The 15,212-nt window shown below is 43.2% G+C and overlaps 3 protein-coding genes across 5 annotated transcripts; 1 reads left to right on the top strand and 2 right to left on the bottom strand.

The window, feature by feature from the left end:
- Nucleotides 1-71: 71 nt before the first annotated feature.
- On the bottom strand, nt 72-3,740 carry nubp2 (nucleotide binding protein 2 (MinD homolog, E. coli)). Its single transcript, XM_005748460.1, has 7 exons — nt 3,628-3,740; nt 3,105-3,220; nt 2,017-2,215; nt 1,588-1,742; nt 1,235-1,345; nt 959-1,028; nt 72-532 (listed from the first exon to the last, which is right to left on the bottom strand). Exons 1-7 carry the CDS (start codon nt 3,641-3,643, stop codon nt 393-395), a joined length of 807 nt encoding a protein of 268 aa, XP_005748517.1. The 5' UTR covers nt 3,644-3,740; the 3' UTR covers nt 72-392.
- A 1,387-nt stretch (nt 3,741-5,127) lies between these two features.
- On the top strand, nt 5,128-11,047 carry spsb3b (splA/ryanodine receptor domain and SOCS box containing 3b). 2 transcript variants are annotated; one of them, XM_005748458.2, is made up of 7 exons: nt 5,128-5,213; nt 7,266-7,401; nt 7,892-8,072; nt 8,604-8,791; nt 8,890-8,992; nt 9,071-9,196; nt 10,008-11,047. In XM_005748458.2, exons 1-7 carry the CDS (start codon nt 5,173-5,175, stop codon nt 10,508-10,510), a joined length of 1,278 nt encoding a protein of 425 aa, XP_005748515.1. In that variant the 5' UTR covers nt 5,128-5,172; the 3' UTR covers nt 10,511-11,047. The 2 variants fall into 2 exon arrangements, with proteins under 2 accessions (XP_005748515.1, XP_013770235.1); XM_013914781.1 differs by having other exon boundaries at nt 7,805-8,072.
- Nucleotides 11,048-11,061: 14 nt separating this feature from the next.
- On the bottom strand, nt 11,062-14,300 carry eme2 (essential meiotic structure-specific endonuclease subunit 2). 2 transcript variants are annotated; one of them, XM_005748456.1, is made up of 8 exons: nt 13,766-14,300; nt 13,056-13,177; nt 12,873-12,974; nt 12,655-12,779; nt 12,472-12,535; nt 11,899-12,014; nt 11,626-11,815; nt 11,062-11,549 (listed from the first exon to the last, which is right to left on the bottom strand). In XM_005748456.1, the coding sequence occupies exons 1-8, from the start codon at nt 14,184-14,186 to the stop codon at nt 11,394-11,396; spliced, it is 1,296 nt and encodes a 431-aa protein (XP_005748513.1). In that variant the 5' UTR covers nt 14,187-14,300; the 3' UTR covers nt 11,062-11,393. The 2 variants fall into 2 exon arrangements, with proteins under 2 accessions (XP_005748513.1, XP_005748514.1); XM_005748457.1 differs by having other exon boundaries at nt 12,873-12,971.
- Nucleotides 14,301-15,212: the final 912 nt, after the last annotated feature.

The following is a 15,212-nucleotide window of genomic DNA, read 5'->3' as shown; positions in this document are numbered from 1 at the left end:
GAATGTTTTCACAATTGAATTAAAGATTCCAACTTAGATTTGACTTGCGTCCAAACACACAGACTGTAGCGTTTTCAGTACTCCATATTTTATTGTCGTTTAAAGCCTCTCTTGGGCTGCACAGCTTACCATCGTATTACAGACCAACATACAAAGAAAGGTCAGCTGAGTTGTTAACAGTAGTTATCTTTGTTTTGTTCCGCGCTCAGAGCCGACAATCTTCAAACCACAACAAGTGCAGCTTCAGCAGACATATGCACAAAGTCTGCTGTGCAGCAGAGATAACGGACACTACCAGCATGATCAGTAAATGGTTACATAAGGCTGGAACTAAACAAAGGAAGTCAACACTTCTCATGTAGTTTTCACAGCACAACTATGCAAAATCTGTCTCAGTCAGTTTGTAGGCTGTTGAGCAAAGTCTGAGAAATACTGCTAATGGCACTGAAGGTGGCACTGTCAGGAAATGACTGTGTGAAGTCTCTGCCCTCCTCTATACTGGCGCTGAGAAGAGGATCCAATGGCACACAACCTGAAATGAGTGAAAAGAGATGACTGATCCCACATGAGGTTAACTCTTAATACACATCCCAGCATCCTCTGTTAGTAGTGCAACTCAAATTAGTCATTGATGAAATGTGCTATAGTTTTGTGTGCTGGCTAAAGCTGGCGACTCAATGCCACTGGTGAGCTGATCGAGCTGCATTATTGATTTTCGAACAGTGGTTACGCAGTCAGGAGAAATTATTGAATTATCTATTCATCTGAGTGACACCTACTGATCAGTTATGCATCATTCTTTTGAACAAAATGTCTGCATAGACTTTAAGCAGCATGGAAGTGATGGAAAACCCCCAGAATCATGACTGGTGGGTCAGGAGTGACACTTCCTGCTAGTGTACCGAGACACCTTGTGGCTGCATGCTAGCATTACAAGTAATTCACTGCTGTGACTCACCTAGAAACACAGACCCAGTCATTTTGGCCAACTCTTCACCACCACCCTTTGAGAATACATTGCTGCACTCCTTAAAAAAAAACGAAAAAGGTAATGATTAAAATAAAATCAGGTTATTCTAAATGGAGAACCAAAAAACGGAGATAAGACTAGAAGAGTGCTAAATGAACATAGTTTGGTGAGTAAATAACTTAGGACATATTAAAAGGAGCACAGTGTCTGATAAGTTGTATATTTCAGTAGAACAAATAAACAGCAGCATAAAGGCTCACTCACAGAGCAGTGTGGACAAACAAATCCACTCATGTTTTCTACGATCCCCAGGATCCGTACACCTGTCTTCTTGCAGAAGGTGATCTCTCTTCTCACATCACCTGTAGATACTGCCTGTAAGAAAATACATGACCAACTTACTTTGAGTGTCATTCATAAAAGAGTGTTTTTATTAGCATGCATTAGGTGGTCCAGCAGTTCTGTCTGTAATAATGACCCCAATAAAAGGAATATATGACAACATATTTTGGTCTTTGCAGAAAATACTACACAAGAGAGGTGCAGTGATGGCCAGTGTTGTTATTTACCTTACTATATAAAACGTGTGTTTTTTCTTGCCTCATTCTGATATGTACCTGAGGGGTGGTGACCAAAATGGCTCCATCCACTCTGTGCTTCTTAAGGTTTTCGAGTACGGCCAAATGCTCATCTGATGTCCCGGGCGGTGTGTCCACCAGCAGCACATCCAGCTCTCCCCAAGCTACATCTGACACAAACTGACCAATCAAAGCTGTGGGTAAAGCACATGCAGACATGGATAGGATGAATGGTAGAACAAACTTGAGCTCAACAGCAAAGTCTTCAAACACTGGGCTGGTGACGCAAACAGTCACATTGCACAATTACTTAAACTTAGTACTGTGAATGCACACAGGGTTGGAGATTCTTGGGAAGCACAGGGTGCTTGTTTGTGGTGCTCTTCAAGACCTCAAAGGATGTCTTGAAGAGCACCTTCACAGGTCTTGTACAGTTCAAGTCTTTCAGATTAGTAGTCTAGCAGATACCTGTTTTCTTGGGACCCCTCCACACCACAGCTTCATCTGGGTCTTCCAATAGAAAGCCAATAGACATAAGGGCCAAGCTCTTCTGGGTGTCAGTGTATACCGGCACCCAACCCGAGTCACACTGGTGCACGTCGGGCCGGCCCATACTCAGCATACGAGGAATGCTTGGCCCACAGAGGTCAACGTCGAGGATGCCAACCTGATTAAACCAGAAGTTCGTTCCTGAATGAGCTTCCCATTTGTATGAACATAGTCAGGCATAGCAAAACAAAACAGTAACACTGATGGGTGATTTCTCCATTTAAAAAAAAATAATGAATCCAATTAAGCATTATAATGTGTTGTAATATAACAGCATGGTGGTAGGGCTGTTCGATGTAACGATATCGGATGACGATATAAAAACGTCTGTCGTTTCATTTTACGCTATCCTTTGTTTCGTGGTGTCGCAAAATAAACTGTTTACGGTAATATTTTTTCATGTTTTGATGGTCACTGTAGTGGCTATATTAAAGTTCTCTCTTTCTCTTATATTTAATATAACCACACTATGGACGGACAAGCCCGTTTTTTTATGCGTTGTGGTTAGCAACAATGACGGTAACACCATCGCGTGTCCGCTTGTTTATCTTCCACATAAACCTTTCACAATAAAGCTCAAGATCCTGTTGAGACTTTTCAAAATAAACTGAATCACGTGAAAGAGCAGATTATTTACGGATGAGAAGTAAAAAAGAGCCGCCAGGTGCTAAAAAATAAACCTTAGACTCAAACGTTAGAACAGGCTTTTCCCCACAGCACTCCGTGTAAGTACACTCACAAAGAAAACGGTGGCTGTTACAACTTGTGTCTAAAAATGTATAGTTTCATGCATCGGTTAAAACACTCTACTCCAGCTACATGACGCGCAGCTGGAAATACTTCCCGCAAGATGGAGCTGCCCGAGATTCACAGAATTTACAGAAAATGTTACATTTTTGTGATTTATATCGTTATCGGGACGATAGATGTCTTATATCGGGATATGAGATTTTGGTCATATCGCACAGCCCTACATGGTGGCATATCTTGACATGAACTAAGCTCACCTTCTTCCCAGCATGCTTCAGGGCCAGCGCCAGCTCTGTGGTGATGGTGCTCTTTCCCACTCCTCCTTTCCCTGACAGAACCAACACAACGTGTCGGACCTGGCCCAAGTTTCCATCTGATTTAAAAAGCAGAAAAAACTAATAAATTAAGGCTTTATTAGTTTAAATTTAAACAAGCTATGAGACACTCTACCTAATCTGGAAACAGGTTTTAGATAGTGCGGAGGGCACGAGCCCAGTTCACAAGTTCAGCATCAAGTTACTGTCGTTACAGTGCACAGTAACTATATAATTATACATGTTTATACTGTACCCACTTTTACTGAGTATTGAACGACACGGTGGTTAATCCTTAGCAAACGACAGTCAAACATAATCTGAAACGGTCAGTTAGCTTCTGGTAGTTAATTGGCTAAATTAACCGTCAACTACCGTCTCCTAGCATGACAATACACAAAATATATGATAATTAAAAACTGCAGGTATCTGCGAATACTTTTGTTCGCCGGTAACTTCGACTTACCATTAATTTCTTCCATATTTTGGATATCAAATATGCGCACAGAACATGAGGGATCAACTTCCGATATAGTCACGCAGCACCTATCCAATCATACAATACATCCTACATCCAAGTCCCGCCTTTCTTTAAACACAACCAATAGGTTTCTGAAGGGTAGTGCGCTGCATTCAAGAGCGAAGCAAACGTTCAAAAACAGAGTAAACTCGCCCTTGACTGCATGATAATGGTGATCATTATTTTAATCTGGGTCGAAATCTAGAGTCCTACCACGCCAATTTTTTTTAATCTTTGGTTGAGACTGTTATCTGACCAGAAAGCAACAGTTTTAATTAAATGTCGTGTTTAAAATACTTTACTTCCTTTGACTACGATGACCTGGATGACTGAGAACCTTCACAGACACTTTACTTCTGTGTAAACGCTTTTTGGAGAAAAGCAGAAAAAAATTGTTTTTTTTACGTTTGTTTTTGCTTGGGACCCCAAAAAAAATCACAGAGCAACTTGTTGGGACGGATGAATATGGTTTATAGTTTTTGGGGTTATAAGACTTTATTACGAGAGGAGTGCCAAGCCCATTTTAGAGAAATTTCGGAGTGACGCACAACACCCATGCCCATGGATTTGATTTTCCTCTTTAGCGTTCTCTCTTTTTCTTAAATGGATCGTATTGAAGATGTGTTTTCACAATTCGTCTTTCCATTTAAAACACAAAACTTCGCCTGAATTAGACGTGCACACATTTTCAGCCTTTTTTTCTTTGTTTTTTGTAGACATACAGTGTGGGGAAAAAATCTTAAATAGGAATGTGACGGGGAGGCAGATGGGATATTGCACAGGAATGAGCAGCAGTACAGACTGAACAGTACAGAAGGTTTTCTTTTGTGGCAGTTGTTACAGTATTGCACTTTTAAAAAAAAATATAAATATCAATAAAGTGGAGTGACCAGTGCAGATTAAACAGAGTACTTGTAAAGCAAACAGACTCCTGTAACGTCTGCCAGATGGTAATAAGGAGAAGAGCTTATGTGCTGGGTGGCTGTGCTCCTTGATGATGCTGTGTGCTTTACGGTGAAGACAAATGTCCTGAATGACAGGAAGCCTCATGCCAGTGATGTGCTCTGCTGCCTTCACCACCCTCTGTAGTGATTTACGGCTGCTGGCAGAGCAGCTTCTGTACCAAACTGTAATGCAGCTCGTCAGCAAGCTCTCAATTGCACACCTGTAGAAATTTGAGGTGATTTTGGCGTTCATGCCAACTTATTCGTCTCCAGGTTTGTATTATCAGCAACCCACAGATCAGAATCTGTTCAGTAGCAACAATCCCACAGCATGAATATACCCTATATATAATTAATATATAGTTATTATGCTTTATAAATACCGCAACTAGGTGACTACACAAACCAACATGAACTCCTCCTCCACACAGGTCTTATCCAATAAGCTGTGAAGAGGGCGTGGAGAAGTAATGTTTACTTCTGTCTTGTAAGAAGTGGGACAGATGCACGCTGCACCCGTGACACACTTGGATATAGAGACACACCAATGAGCAACTGCAACACAGTGAGCAGGAAGACTACAGCAAGGTAAGCACAGAATTCCTGCTGGGAATGACACAGTCCTGTTGCACTGCCTGTTATATATGTGCTAAGATAAAGGATCTGATCATATTTAACGGAACGATTCATCGCAAGCGTTATGAAGTAGACAGCATTCCTTCATGAGGAAATGGATCAGATTCAGGTACATGCGTACATTTTCAGTAGTTTTAAACGTGCCTTCATTATTGCTGTGGCAGTCCACTGGCACCATACCTGTCCTTACATAGACTGACAAAGGAGCTGCTCAAACTCGGTGCTCCGGATGATGATGCATTTAGAGTAATGTAGGGTAAGGCCCAATTAAAATGAGACTAGCTCCAGACTAACTAATCTAAATTAATGGCACTCATCTCCTGCACCTGTTTGCAAAGCGGTAACCAGCTGTTCCCTGCAGGCATTAACCAGGAGAGTTAACAACTCAAGATGTGTAGTTTTTAGCAAATAAAGGCTCTGGTTATGGTTTGGGTCGTTAACTGTATGTTATTACAGGGTATAATGAGTCTGCTACTCATATTATTTTGTAAACAAGGGTACATTTCAGAGAGGCAAACGCTGCCATTGAGGCATGTGATTGTGCATTTGGTAAACAGTTTGAATAAGATTAGATTCGATGTTTGAAACAGCACACACAGTCTGGTGATGTTCTGGTTATTGCATTTGTAATTACAGTGTTTTTAACGAGTAAAGCTAACTAAGAATGAAAACAGTGTTGTTGACAGCTTCATCTGTAATTGACTGCAGTCAGCTATTATTGTAGTCTCAATAGTGTGCGCGCATTTTATAGCTGTTTACTGGCTGCCACTCCTTGAGCCTGTTTCTGTCAGAGTTTCCAGCCTGTTTTCCTCCTCACTGTTGCCAAGTTCTTGCTCAAAGGTGGTCATATGCTTGTTGGAATCTTTACGTTACAGCTTGAGACGAGTAGTGTTGTGATTTGGCGCCATATAAATAAAACTGAATTGAATTATTGCTCTGTTAACAGCCAAAATCACATGATACAAATGATATAGGTTTCTTATTTTAGCTGTAATTGCTGTTACACCTGACCCACTTATCAGTGGTCAGGTGACCCTGGGAGTCCTGTGAAGCATGGGAGTCCTGTGAAGCATGGGGGTCAGCTTTAAAAAGTCAAAGGCGTGCATGAAAACACATCCTGTTGCTAACTGTGGCATATGGGACAGATGGAAATAGAGAAGCTGACACACAAAGATCATTCGAGGTGACTAGAAAGGCTTCCTCACAGTAAATCGTGCAGCTTGTCTCTAACTGTAATATCATATATGGAAGTGAAAAATAAGGTCAGCAAACAAAACAGCTGAATTGACAGAGAGTAGTTTGGATTGACCTACTTTCAGTTGCCCTGCAGGTTTGTTAGAAACTGGTGAAATATGATAGCAGTGAGAGGTGGTTCAGACATGTTTTTGGGCCTGGGCCTTATTTTGCAGTTAAATTTAGATAAGTCGGTATGCTGCTTATTCCTAGACAACCCTCACCAGATTTTATACAAGGGGGGAGGGGGGGCTTTATATTAACTAAAGTGTCATATAATTATACAGTGTAGTATTAAGTGGACGCGGCCCTGAAAAATAAAGGCATTAGACTACGTGTCCTTGGGGAGTGGAATGCTTTAGACTCTCGCTCATGCTTGCTTGGGAAAAAGTAGATAACAGGGGACCACCTTCTAGTGAAAAGTTGCTGAAACGCTGTTGTTTAGACTTGAATGAGCGAGCTGGTAATAAAACTGTTAGGGGCACACCACCATTTTGAGATCCGCGGCAATGTGTCATGCAGGAAGCGTCTCTCTTCTAGAAGTATTGTGTAAGAGAATCAAAGTGTGAAATGATCTACTGAGCAGTGTGTTGTCTTCCATCGGATGCCTATGAGGAATCAAAAGAACTCGGTGAAGTGTTGATATTTAACAAGTACACGTACAGTGCTAAGCAGGAGTTTAGCAGTGACTGCACTTGACATAAATAAGAAATACGTGGCCTCCTGTACTTGTGCCAGCTGGTCATCAGGTGCTGGGTTGGCTTTCCACAGAACTACAATGCTAAGAAGAGGCAGAAACGGACGGGCTCGGCACTTGGCCTGGAGTCAAACCTGGCAAGAGACAGATGCCATGGCTGTGATCCAGTCATCAGACAGAGAGGAACAGGAGGGTCGGACAGTCGCACAGGTGAGACTTTCCTGTTTGTGTTTACTGGAATATAATTGAAACTGGGCTAAATGGAAAAGTGGTTTCACTGGAAATCAAGAACCGTATCCCTGCAATGTGAAACAGAATAGTTCTATTTAGAGTAAGTACAGCTAGTTTTTCCACTTGGACTGTTCACTTTCTGGAATAGCAGTGTGTGAAATGTGGTCATGACATGACAGCACGCCCAATACTTTTAAAGAATCTTCTAAGTTTACTTGCTTGTATGCATGACCTCACATCACTAGTGATACACAGTGTTCAAAAACATAGCACACAAGTTCCCGCCTGGCTCTTTAGATTGCAAACTTTCCCCTTTTTTTTCCATTCAGCCTTGGCAACCTATGTTGCTCTTTGATAGCAATTTGTTGTGATCCTGATTCAGCTCTACTGCTGGAGCTCACTGCCCCCCTGGACTAGGGCCACGTCCGTGGACTTACAGGATCCTGTTTGTAATGTTTGCGTCAACCAGATCAGTGACTTGGAGCCTGAGGTGGATTACCGGGCCGGTTTCCAGACTGTCTCTGAGGTGGTGGCATTGCCAAGCACAGTACCAGTGAAACGGGAGTCTTTCTTCCACTGTGACCCAGAGGAAGAGCTCAGTCCGCTTCTTGGCGTCATCAGTGACTGTCTCTATGGGGAGGAGGACAAAGGTGAGCAGAAGCTGATGAAAGACAGCATAAAGATGCATGTAAACAATATTATAATTTAGGCATGTTGTAGAGTCTTTATATGCTTACGGCTGTCTGTCGGGGAATATTAGCACTATATTCATTCATATTCCAACTTCTGTGCATTGTAAAGGTGTGATTAGTGCCACAACAAGCTTTCACTATCAGTGTCATGTTTAAGGTTCAGGATGGTCAGAAATCAACATCTTCATTTATTTCCTTTGCAAACTCATGAACAGAATAAGAAGGCTGAGAGTCACGTACACCGATAGATCTAACACGCTCATGATAAGCAGCTGTAACATTTACCCATTAAGATGTTACCATCTGCAAATTATACTGAGCACAGCATATAGCGGTGCCACGAAGTTTAAAGCTATTTGATCACAGATCCCTCAAAACTGCATGATGAACAGCCTTAAAGTGGCGGTAGATGAAAAGCCAAGAAACGTCGGTGTGCTTCGTTTTTGGAAGAACATCTGGCATAACTGCTCGTGCATGGCGTGTGTCCAGGTTTTGACTGGGTGTGGGATGACCACTGTAAGTCCTCTGGAGCCTTTCTGAGCTGTGACAACAGGAAGGTGAGCTTTCACTCAGACTACAGCTGCGGCACCGCTGCAATCCGTGGCAACAAGGAGCTCGCAGACGGCCAACACTACTGGGAAATCAAGATGACCTCCCCTGTCTACGGGACAGATATGGTGCGTAAGAGAAGCTAAAAGAATACTAAAGTTGTAACAAAGTGACCTGAAAATGAACATTTTTAAAATGTTTGTTTTGTTTTGCTTTTCTGGTGTAGATGGTGGGAGTTGGAACTTCAGAGGTGAACCTGGAGAAGTTCAAGTACAACTTTGGCAGTCTGCTGGGCCATGATGAAGACAGCTGGGGGCTCTCCTACACCGGTGAGTTATCAGATATATTGACTTTGATTGATAAGAAAACAGTAAATAAAACAAAAATGTTTCTCTGTGTGTTCAAAGGTCTGTTCCAGCACAAAGGGGACAAAATAAAATTCTCTTCTCGGTTCGGTCAAGGCTCGATCATCGGAGTGCACCTGGATACGTGGCACGGCACCCTCACCTTCTACAAGAACCGGCACTGCATAGGTTTGTGTTTTCCTGCGTTTTAAGGATAAGTAGAAGCTTTATTTGTCGGTTGCAGTTGCCTGCAGCTGAAACGACAGACCTACTCGACCATACATAAAATATACAAACACTGGGGAGACAGGTCAGGCTAGGCAGCAAAAAAAAGGGATGGACAGTGAGATGTGTAACACATAGGGGCAATTCAGGAGAAAAAAAATGGTTTCTGCCCATGATGACTTCCAACAAGTGAGTCATCATGAGGAGAAAACAAAAACCTCCATAGCACATAAAGAAGCACAGATATCATCACACTGTAACACCATGAAACACAGATAAGCAATATAAGTGGGGAGGGTGGGTGCACCAATGTACACAGTGGTCATGGTCACTGCGATTACTCGCGCCTCCAGCTGAGCCGCTGTCTCCATCGGGTGCGAGGTAAGCATGGGAGGAGGCGTTGGATCCGTGGAAGGGAGTGTGGTGAGTGCACGACACGCATGTGTGCGTGTCGGGGTGTGTGTCCTGAGTTCAGCTTGAGAAAGTGTCCTTTCGCCTGTTAGGCCAAGATCAACAGTCCGCAGCCTACGCAGGTGGCCTTGAGGAATAGGGCAGAGAGTCAGGTTGTTCTCGTTATCATATCTCTTGGAAGCATGTTGTTGTTCTCCTTGGCGTCAACCTTCAAGTAGCTGGCGCCATCGGGGGGTGGGGGTATAGCCACATTAGAGATGTAGGTAACTGGTTTAGGGCGAACGGACTGCATCCATTTTTCAGTTAGTTACGTTTGTCTGCATATTCTAATAATCCCAATGGGCTCTGCCTGTCCTGCCAACAGGTGTGGCTGCAACAAGGTTACACAACAAGAAGTTGTACCCCATGGTGTGCTCCACAGCAGCCAAGAGCAGCATGAAGGTGATGCAGGCCTGCTATACACCCACCTCCCTGCAGTACCTTTGCTGTGCAAGGCTGCGCCAAATGTTGCCGTGTTGCCCAGACCTGTTTAATGCCCTGGATCTGCCCCCCGGCCTGCGCGTCCTCCTCCACATACAGCTGGGCTGGGTCTTCAGCCTCAGCAGCAGCCCCGAACCCTCAGAGGAGCAGGAGGATTTCGGCAAGACGAGCCTGCCTTCGAGCCCCTGCCCCAACCTGAGCCCGGTGTCCAGTGCCTGTGCCTCCCCCAGCCCCTGCACCAGTCCGATTCCCAACACGGACCCTTACCCGTCACCTCAAACTCATTCCAGCGCTTGCTCCTGTCCCCCATCTCCTCCCAGCAGCGACTACGAGAGCTGCTGCTCCGAGCCAGAAGATTATCAGTGCAAAAGGTGCCGTTGGACTTGACAACGTGGTCCAGCGGAGGAGATGTTTGACAAAAAAGAAAGAAAATTGGCACACAGCTTTTCTACCGTTGCCACAAATTTCTCCTTTTGTTGATCACAGAGAGATATTTTAGCCAACATTTGAGTGGATCGTTGCTTATTTGTTTGCTATGTAACAAGTATTTGTCTTCCACATAATGTTGAAATGAACAAGAACAAAGAGTGTGTGTGTGAGAGAGTGTGTGTGTGTGTGTGTGTGTGCGAGTGAGAGATGAGGCCTGCTGCCATTTAAAGAGGTTAGATTCAGAGAGAGAAGAGGCAAACAAAAGGTAAACTTCTAGAAAGCCGTAGACTCTGGAAGGAACAGAGGTGCTTTTTGATACTGTGAAATCGACTTTTTGTAAACGTGTTTTGTAATCGCCATTTTGCTTAAATGTCAAAGGTAGCTCTGCACTGCACTCTGCAGTTTTTTTTTGTTTCATTTTCTATTTCCAGTTTTTGCTACTTTTCTTTATGGATTTTCTTACTCAGGTTCATTCTTTAAAATAAAACCAAAAAACTAGAAAGTGCCTGCTTCAGCTTATTTATTCTAGAAAGATTCATACATGTACATACAATTTATGCAGCTTATATATCTCCTATTTATACACAAAAAGCTGTGCTGAAAAACAGTCATCACATTATTCCCGGTACTCCAGATTATATTCTGGTAATCTAATACATTTAATCTGCAGGAGTTAAAATGAGAAGAAAAAGTGCTTTTCCTGGAAAGTAAATCTCAAATCCAAGGCATATTTTTAACTTGTAAACATCAACATTAACATATTAGCAGCCAAGTGGAGACAGAGCATTATCAGAAACCAGATTCCTCCTCGCTGATGTCTCCCGGTCTTCTTGCTCTCAGATTAGTCCAGGACCAGCTGGGGGTTGTGGGCTGTGAGGCAGCGATAGACTCGGGCTGAAATCTCCGGTCCCACGCGTCTCTCTTTGCCTCCGCTTTTTGCCGAGAGGCCCGCGAGCAGCTCTTTTCTGTCCTCCTCTGACCCCAAGCTGTTATAAGCCTAAAATGAACAGAACATATTACAGAAGAAGAGTTTTTCTTCACGCAAACCTTATCAGACCACAGCGTCTCCTCACCTGTAGCAGCAGCTGGGGAGATGGATAGGATCCGGTCACAGCAGAGGCCACAGCAGGGCTGACTCTGTTCAGCTGCTGGATCTGCCTGCTCCAGACCTGAATCAGGCCGGAGCCATCCTTCTCTACCCGAACCCCACTGGCCCATGAGCCATCCACGCAAAAGGGCAGTTCTGCTCCCTCTGTCAGGAGTCTGCAAGAGCACAAAGTGGAGGTTTCATTAATTCACAGTCAGCCGCTATACTGTCTATGTCAGGGCACAGAACTGTGGCATACTTGAAAGGGCGTTTGGACAAAGCTTTGGTGACAGCACAAACATGATCAGTGACCTCCTGCCAGCTATCCAGGAAAACCACGGAGATATTTTTGTAGAGCTGTAGATACCCGAGAACCTGGAGATGAAAGCGTTTCAAAAAGAGATAGAGAGAGATTTGTTATCCATCAAGCTTTTTTGAAGATGTATACGAGTTCAAGATTCAAAGTGTTTATTGTCATGTGTACAGAGAAATAGCATCTCTCTGTGCAATGAAATTCTTCCTTTGCTGTCCATACACAAATGCCAAGTTAGATAGGGTTGAAGGAACAAGACCAATAAGGATAAAAATAATGAAAGATAAATAAATAAGTACAACAATAAGTAAGTGAAGACAAGTGAGGTACGCAGATGTTGATGTAAATGGATGTACAAAGGAGCTTAATGTACAAAATGAACTTAGTGTGCAAAGTGTCCTGATGTGCAAATTGCAGTTGACGTAGGTCAGCTGTGTGAGTTGTGTGTACATGTGATAAAATCAGGAAGTAAGAATCGCAAATCCTTGAAAGAAAGACAGAGATTCAAAGCAAACTGACCTCCTCAATGTCCAGATGATCCATCCCCAATTTGTATTGTAGAGGCACACTGTGGGCGTTTGACCTGTTGGTAAACAATAGGTCAGGTCATACAGTTTCCGCACTTTACTTATAATCAGAAAGTGGAGAAGTGAAGGAGCCACTGGGTAACAGAGGAAGTTAAGTATTCCCAGTTAAGCTGACCTGTAATCTGGCTCAGAGTCTGTCACTAACAGAGTGACCACCTTCTTGCCATCACGGTTGAGAAACTCCAAAAGCGGACTCCAGAAAGACCCCACCCCCGTCTCCACCGCTTGGCTGTGGATAATCTGCGGAGTGGCAGAGCGCAGTGTGAGTTCGAGGAGCCACAGCTCCTTCATACAGTCAATGACACCATTACAACAGCTCAAAGGACTGCTTACTCTATTCACAGAGATCACTACATCCATGAAATCAGCCAGACTCAGGACTAGAAGCACCTGCTCTTCCTCCTCCACCACTGAGACCATGCCACCTTCTCCCTGCTAAAGCCAAAACAGTAATCCCTCACGGGAATCAACAAAAATGTAGCAAATTGCTAAATCTAGATTGAGTGAGTTGCCTACCTGAGGTAAATCTTGGGTCCAGGCGATGCTGCCAACGAGCTGCTCGCTCTCGATGCTGAACTTCCAGTCAAGGGAAACCAGAGTGTCCAGCAGGACGTCTGAGCCATCCTGCTGCAGAAGAACTGAAGAAAGACACAAAACAACACAGCAATTTGTGCGTTTTTGTGCATTATAAAGCTCACTGCCATCCCCGCAGAAGTCATAGTCAAGGAAAATGACATTTTTAAGGTGGTGCCTTTTAGGCTGGAAACAACAGCCATTACTTAAACAGTACTTAGGTAATGGTTCTTAAAGATTTAGACAGGCCCTTGCAAGGAGCATTGAGTCACTGATGTGGAACCTAGACCAGGATGGAAATGCAAGACTGCAGTTTGACTTTGCTGCACTTTTTCCCCCTTAAATTCAAACTGGACATCTTGTTATTGGTAATGACTGTGGAGTGGGGGCGTGAAGGCTTTTGAGCTTATGCAGGGTGTTGAAGAAGTAAAGATGCCGTGGAAAACTGTATCGTAAACTAGAAATACAGAAAATACTCTTTAAGAGACAGGGATGGGATCATACATGGCACAAATACAGTCAACACAAACGAGATCATACCCGTGTCATTTTACATCTGCACATATTTATTTATTTTTTAAAGTTGGCCCCAAATTGTAGTTGTAAAGTTAATTTCCGGCGACACCTGAAGGCATCCCTGTGTCCGTGTGTACCTGGGTGTATGCAGACAGTGATGCATTTGAGGCAGTTTTCTGGCCGGAGACTCTTAAGGGTCTTGGCTGCCTCTCTCCTCCTCTGCTGCTCCTGTCTCCTCTCCTCCTGCTCCTGGGCTCTGGCCGCTCTCTGTTTCTCTCTCGCCTCCTTCCTCTCCTTCACTTTCAGCCTGTCCTCTTCTATTTCCTCCTTACTGCGACGTTTCCTGGCAGGACTCGGTGTACCGGACCCACCTGCTGCTGGAGGAGCCAGAGCAGCAGACCCCCCCCTATTTGCTGCTGAATTGTGTGAACCCTGCTCCTGCTTTTCTCTGCTGGCTGTCTGGATGCTGTTATCGCTGCCCAAACCGGGTTTTGTTTCAGCGTCGCTGTCCTCAGACTCAGAGATTTCCCACGTTTTAGCCCTCCGTAACAAAGACATCTCACATGTTAGAGACACAGCCGAAGTCCTTATTTGTAAAACCCTGAAAAAAACTTGGGAATATCTGAGTGGTACTGCATTGTTTGTATAAGCCCACGATGGTGTTCGATGAGGGACAAATCACCCAAAACTCGCGATACTTAGTACTGATGGGATTTCCAGCTCTTTTTAGAGAACCGGCTCTTTCGGCTCGACTCACTAAAAAGATTCGACTCTTTCGGTTCCCAGCCGACTCTTCAGGTTGTTTTGTTGCTTTAATTAATTTATTATTAACAACAATATAAAATTATGCTCAAAAGGAATTACTATTGTAAAAAAAAGTGGTTTTATTTATATATGTTTATATATAAATATATACGGTGGTCCCTAGAGACAAAGCACTACAAACTCCAAAGCATGTACAAACTCCAAAACACATTTCTAGCATTAACTGAACTTCCAAAACAGAGCTACCTAGATCACTTAAATTACACAATTGAAAGCATATGTGTATTGTTTGTGTATTTATACACAAGCACTCATATATATTCAAATAATAAAAAAAAAAGTTCATTTACCTGTTACTACCACATACCAAATCCGGTTGTTGGTACTTTCTGGCTTGTGTAGCCACTAGGATCCTAGCATCCTAGAGCACTTCTGTTGTGGTTTGTACGTGTTTTGGAGTTTTTACGTACTTTGGGGTTTGTACATGCTTTGTCTCTAGCGACCACCGTAAATATACTTTAATTTATTCACTCCACATAAAAGGTAATAAATAAATCTTATAATACTAAAAACAACTATTTACATTTCTACTTTTAACCATTTGCATTTTCAGCTTTTTCCTGTGAAACAAATTTAAAGTGAAACAACACAAAACACTGCAAACCACAACACAATTAAATATAAATTAAAATATGAAAACAAAAAGAGCATGTGTAACCGGTGTGATTCTGCGTTGTCTGATAAAAAAGGTAAAAGAAAGAAAGACCTCCAAGTAAATAATTTGCCCACTCCAGCTCCTCTCCCACAGGGGAATTGTAG

The sequence above is a fragment of the Pundamilia nyererei genome, unplaced genomic scaffold (genome assembly GCF_000239375.1).
Source record: "Pundamilia nyererei isolate P.nyererei 1_Seehausen unplaced genomic scaffold, PunNye1.0 scaffold00223, whole genome shotgun sequence".
Classification (NCBI taxonomy): domain Eukaryota; kingdom Metazoa; phylum Chordata; class Actinopteri; order Cichliformes; family Cichlidae; genus Pundamilia; species Pundamilia nyererei.
Note: the sequence above shows the minus strand (reverse complement) of the source record. Positions and strands in the feature narration are given on the sequence as shown.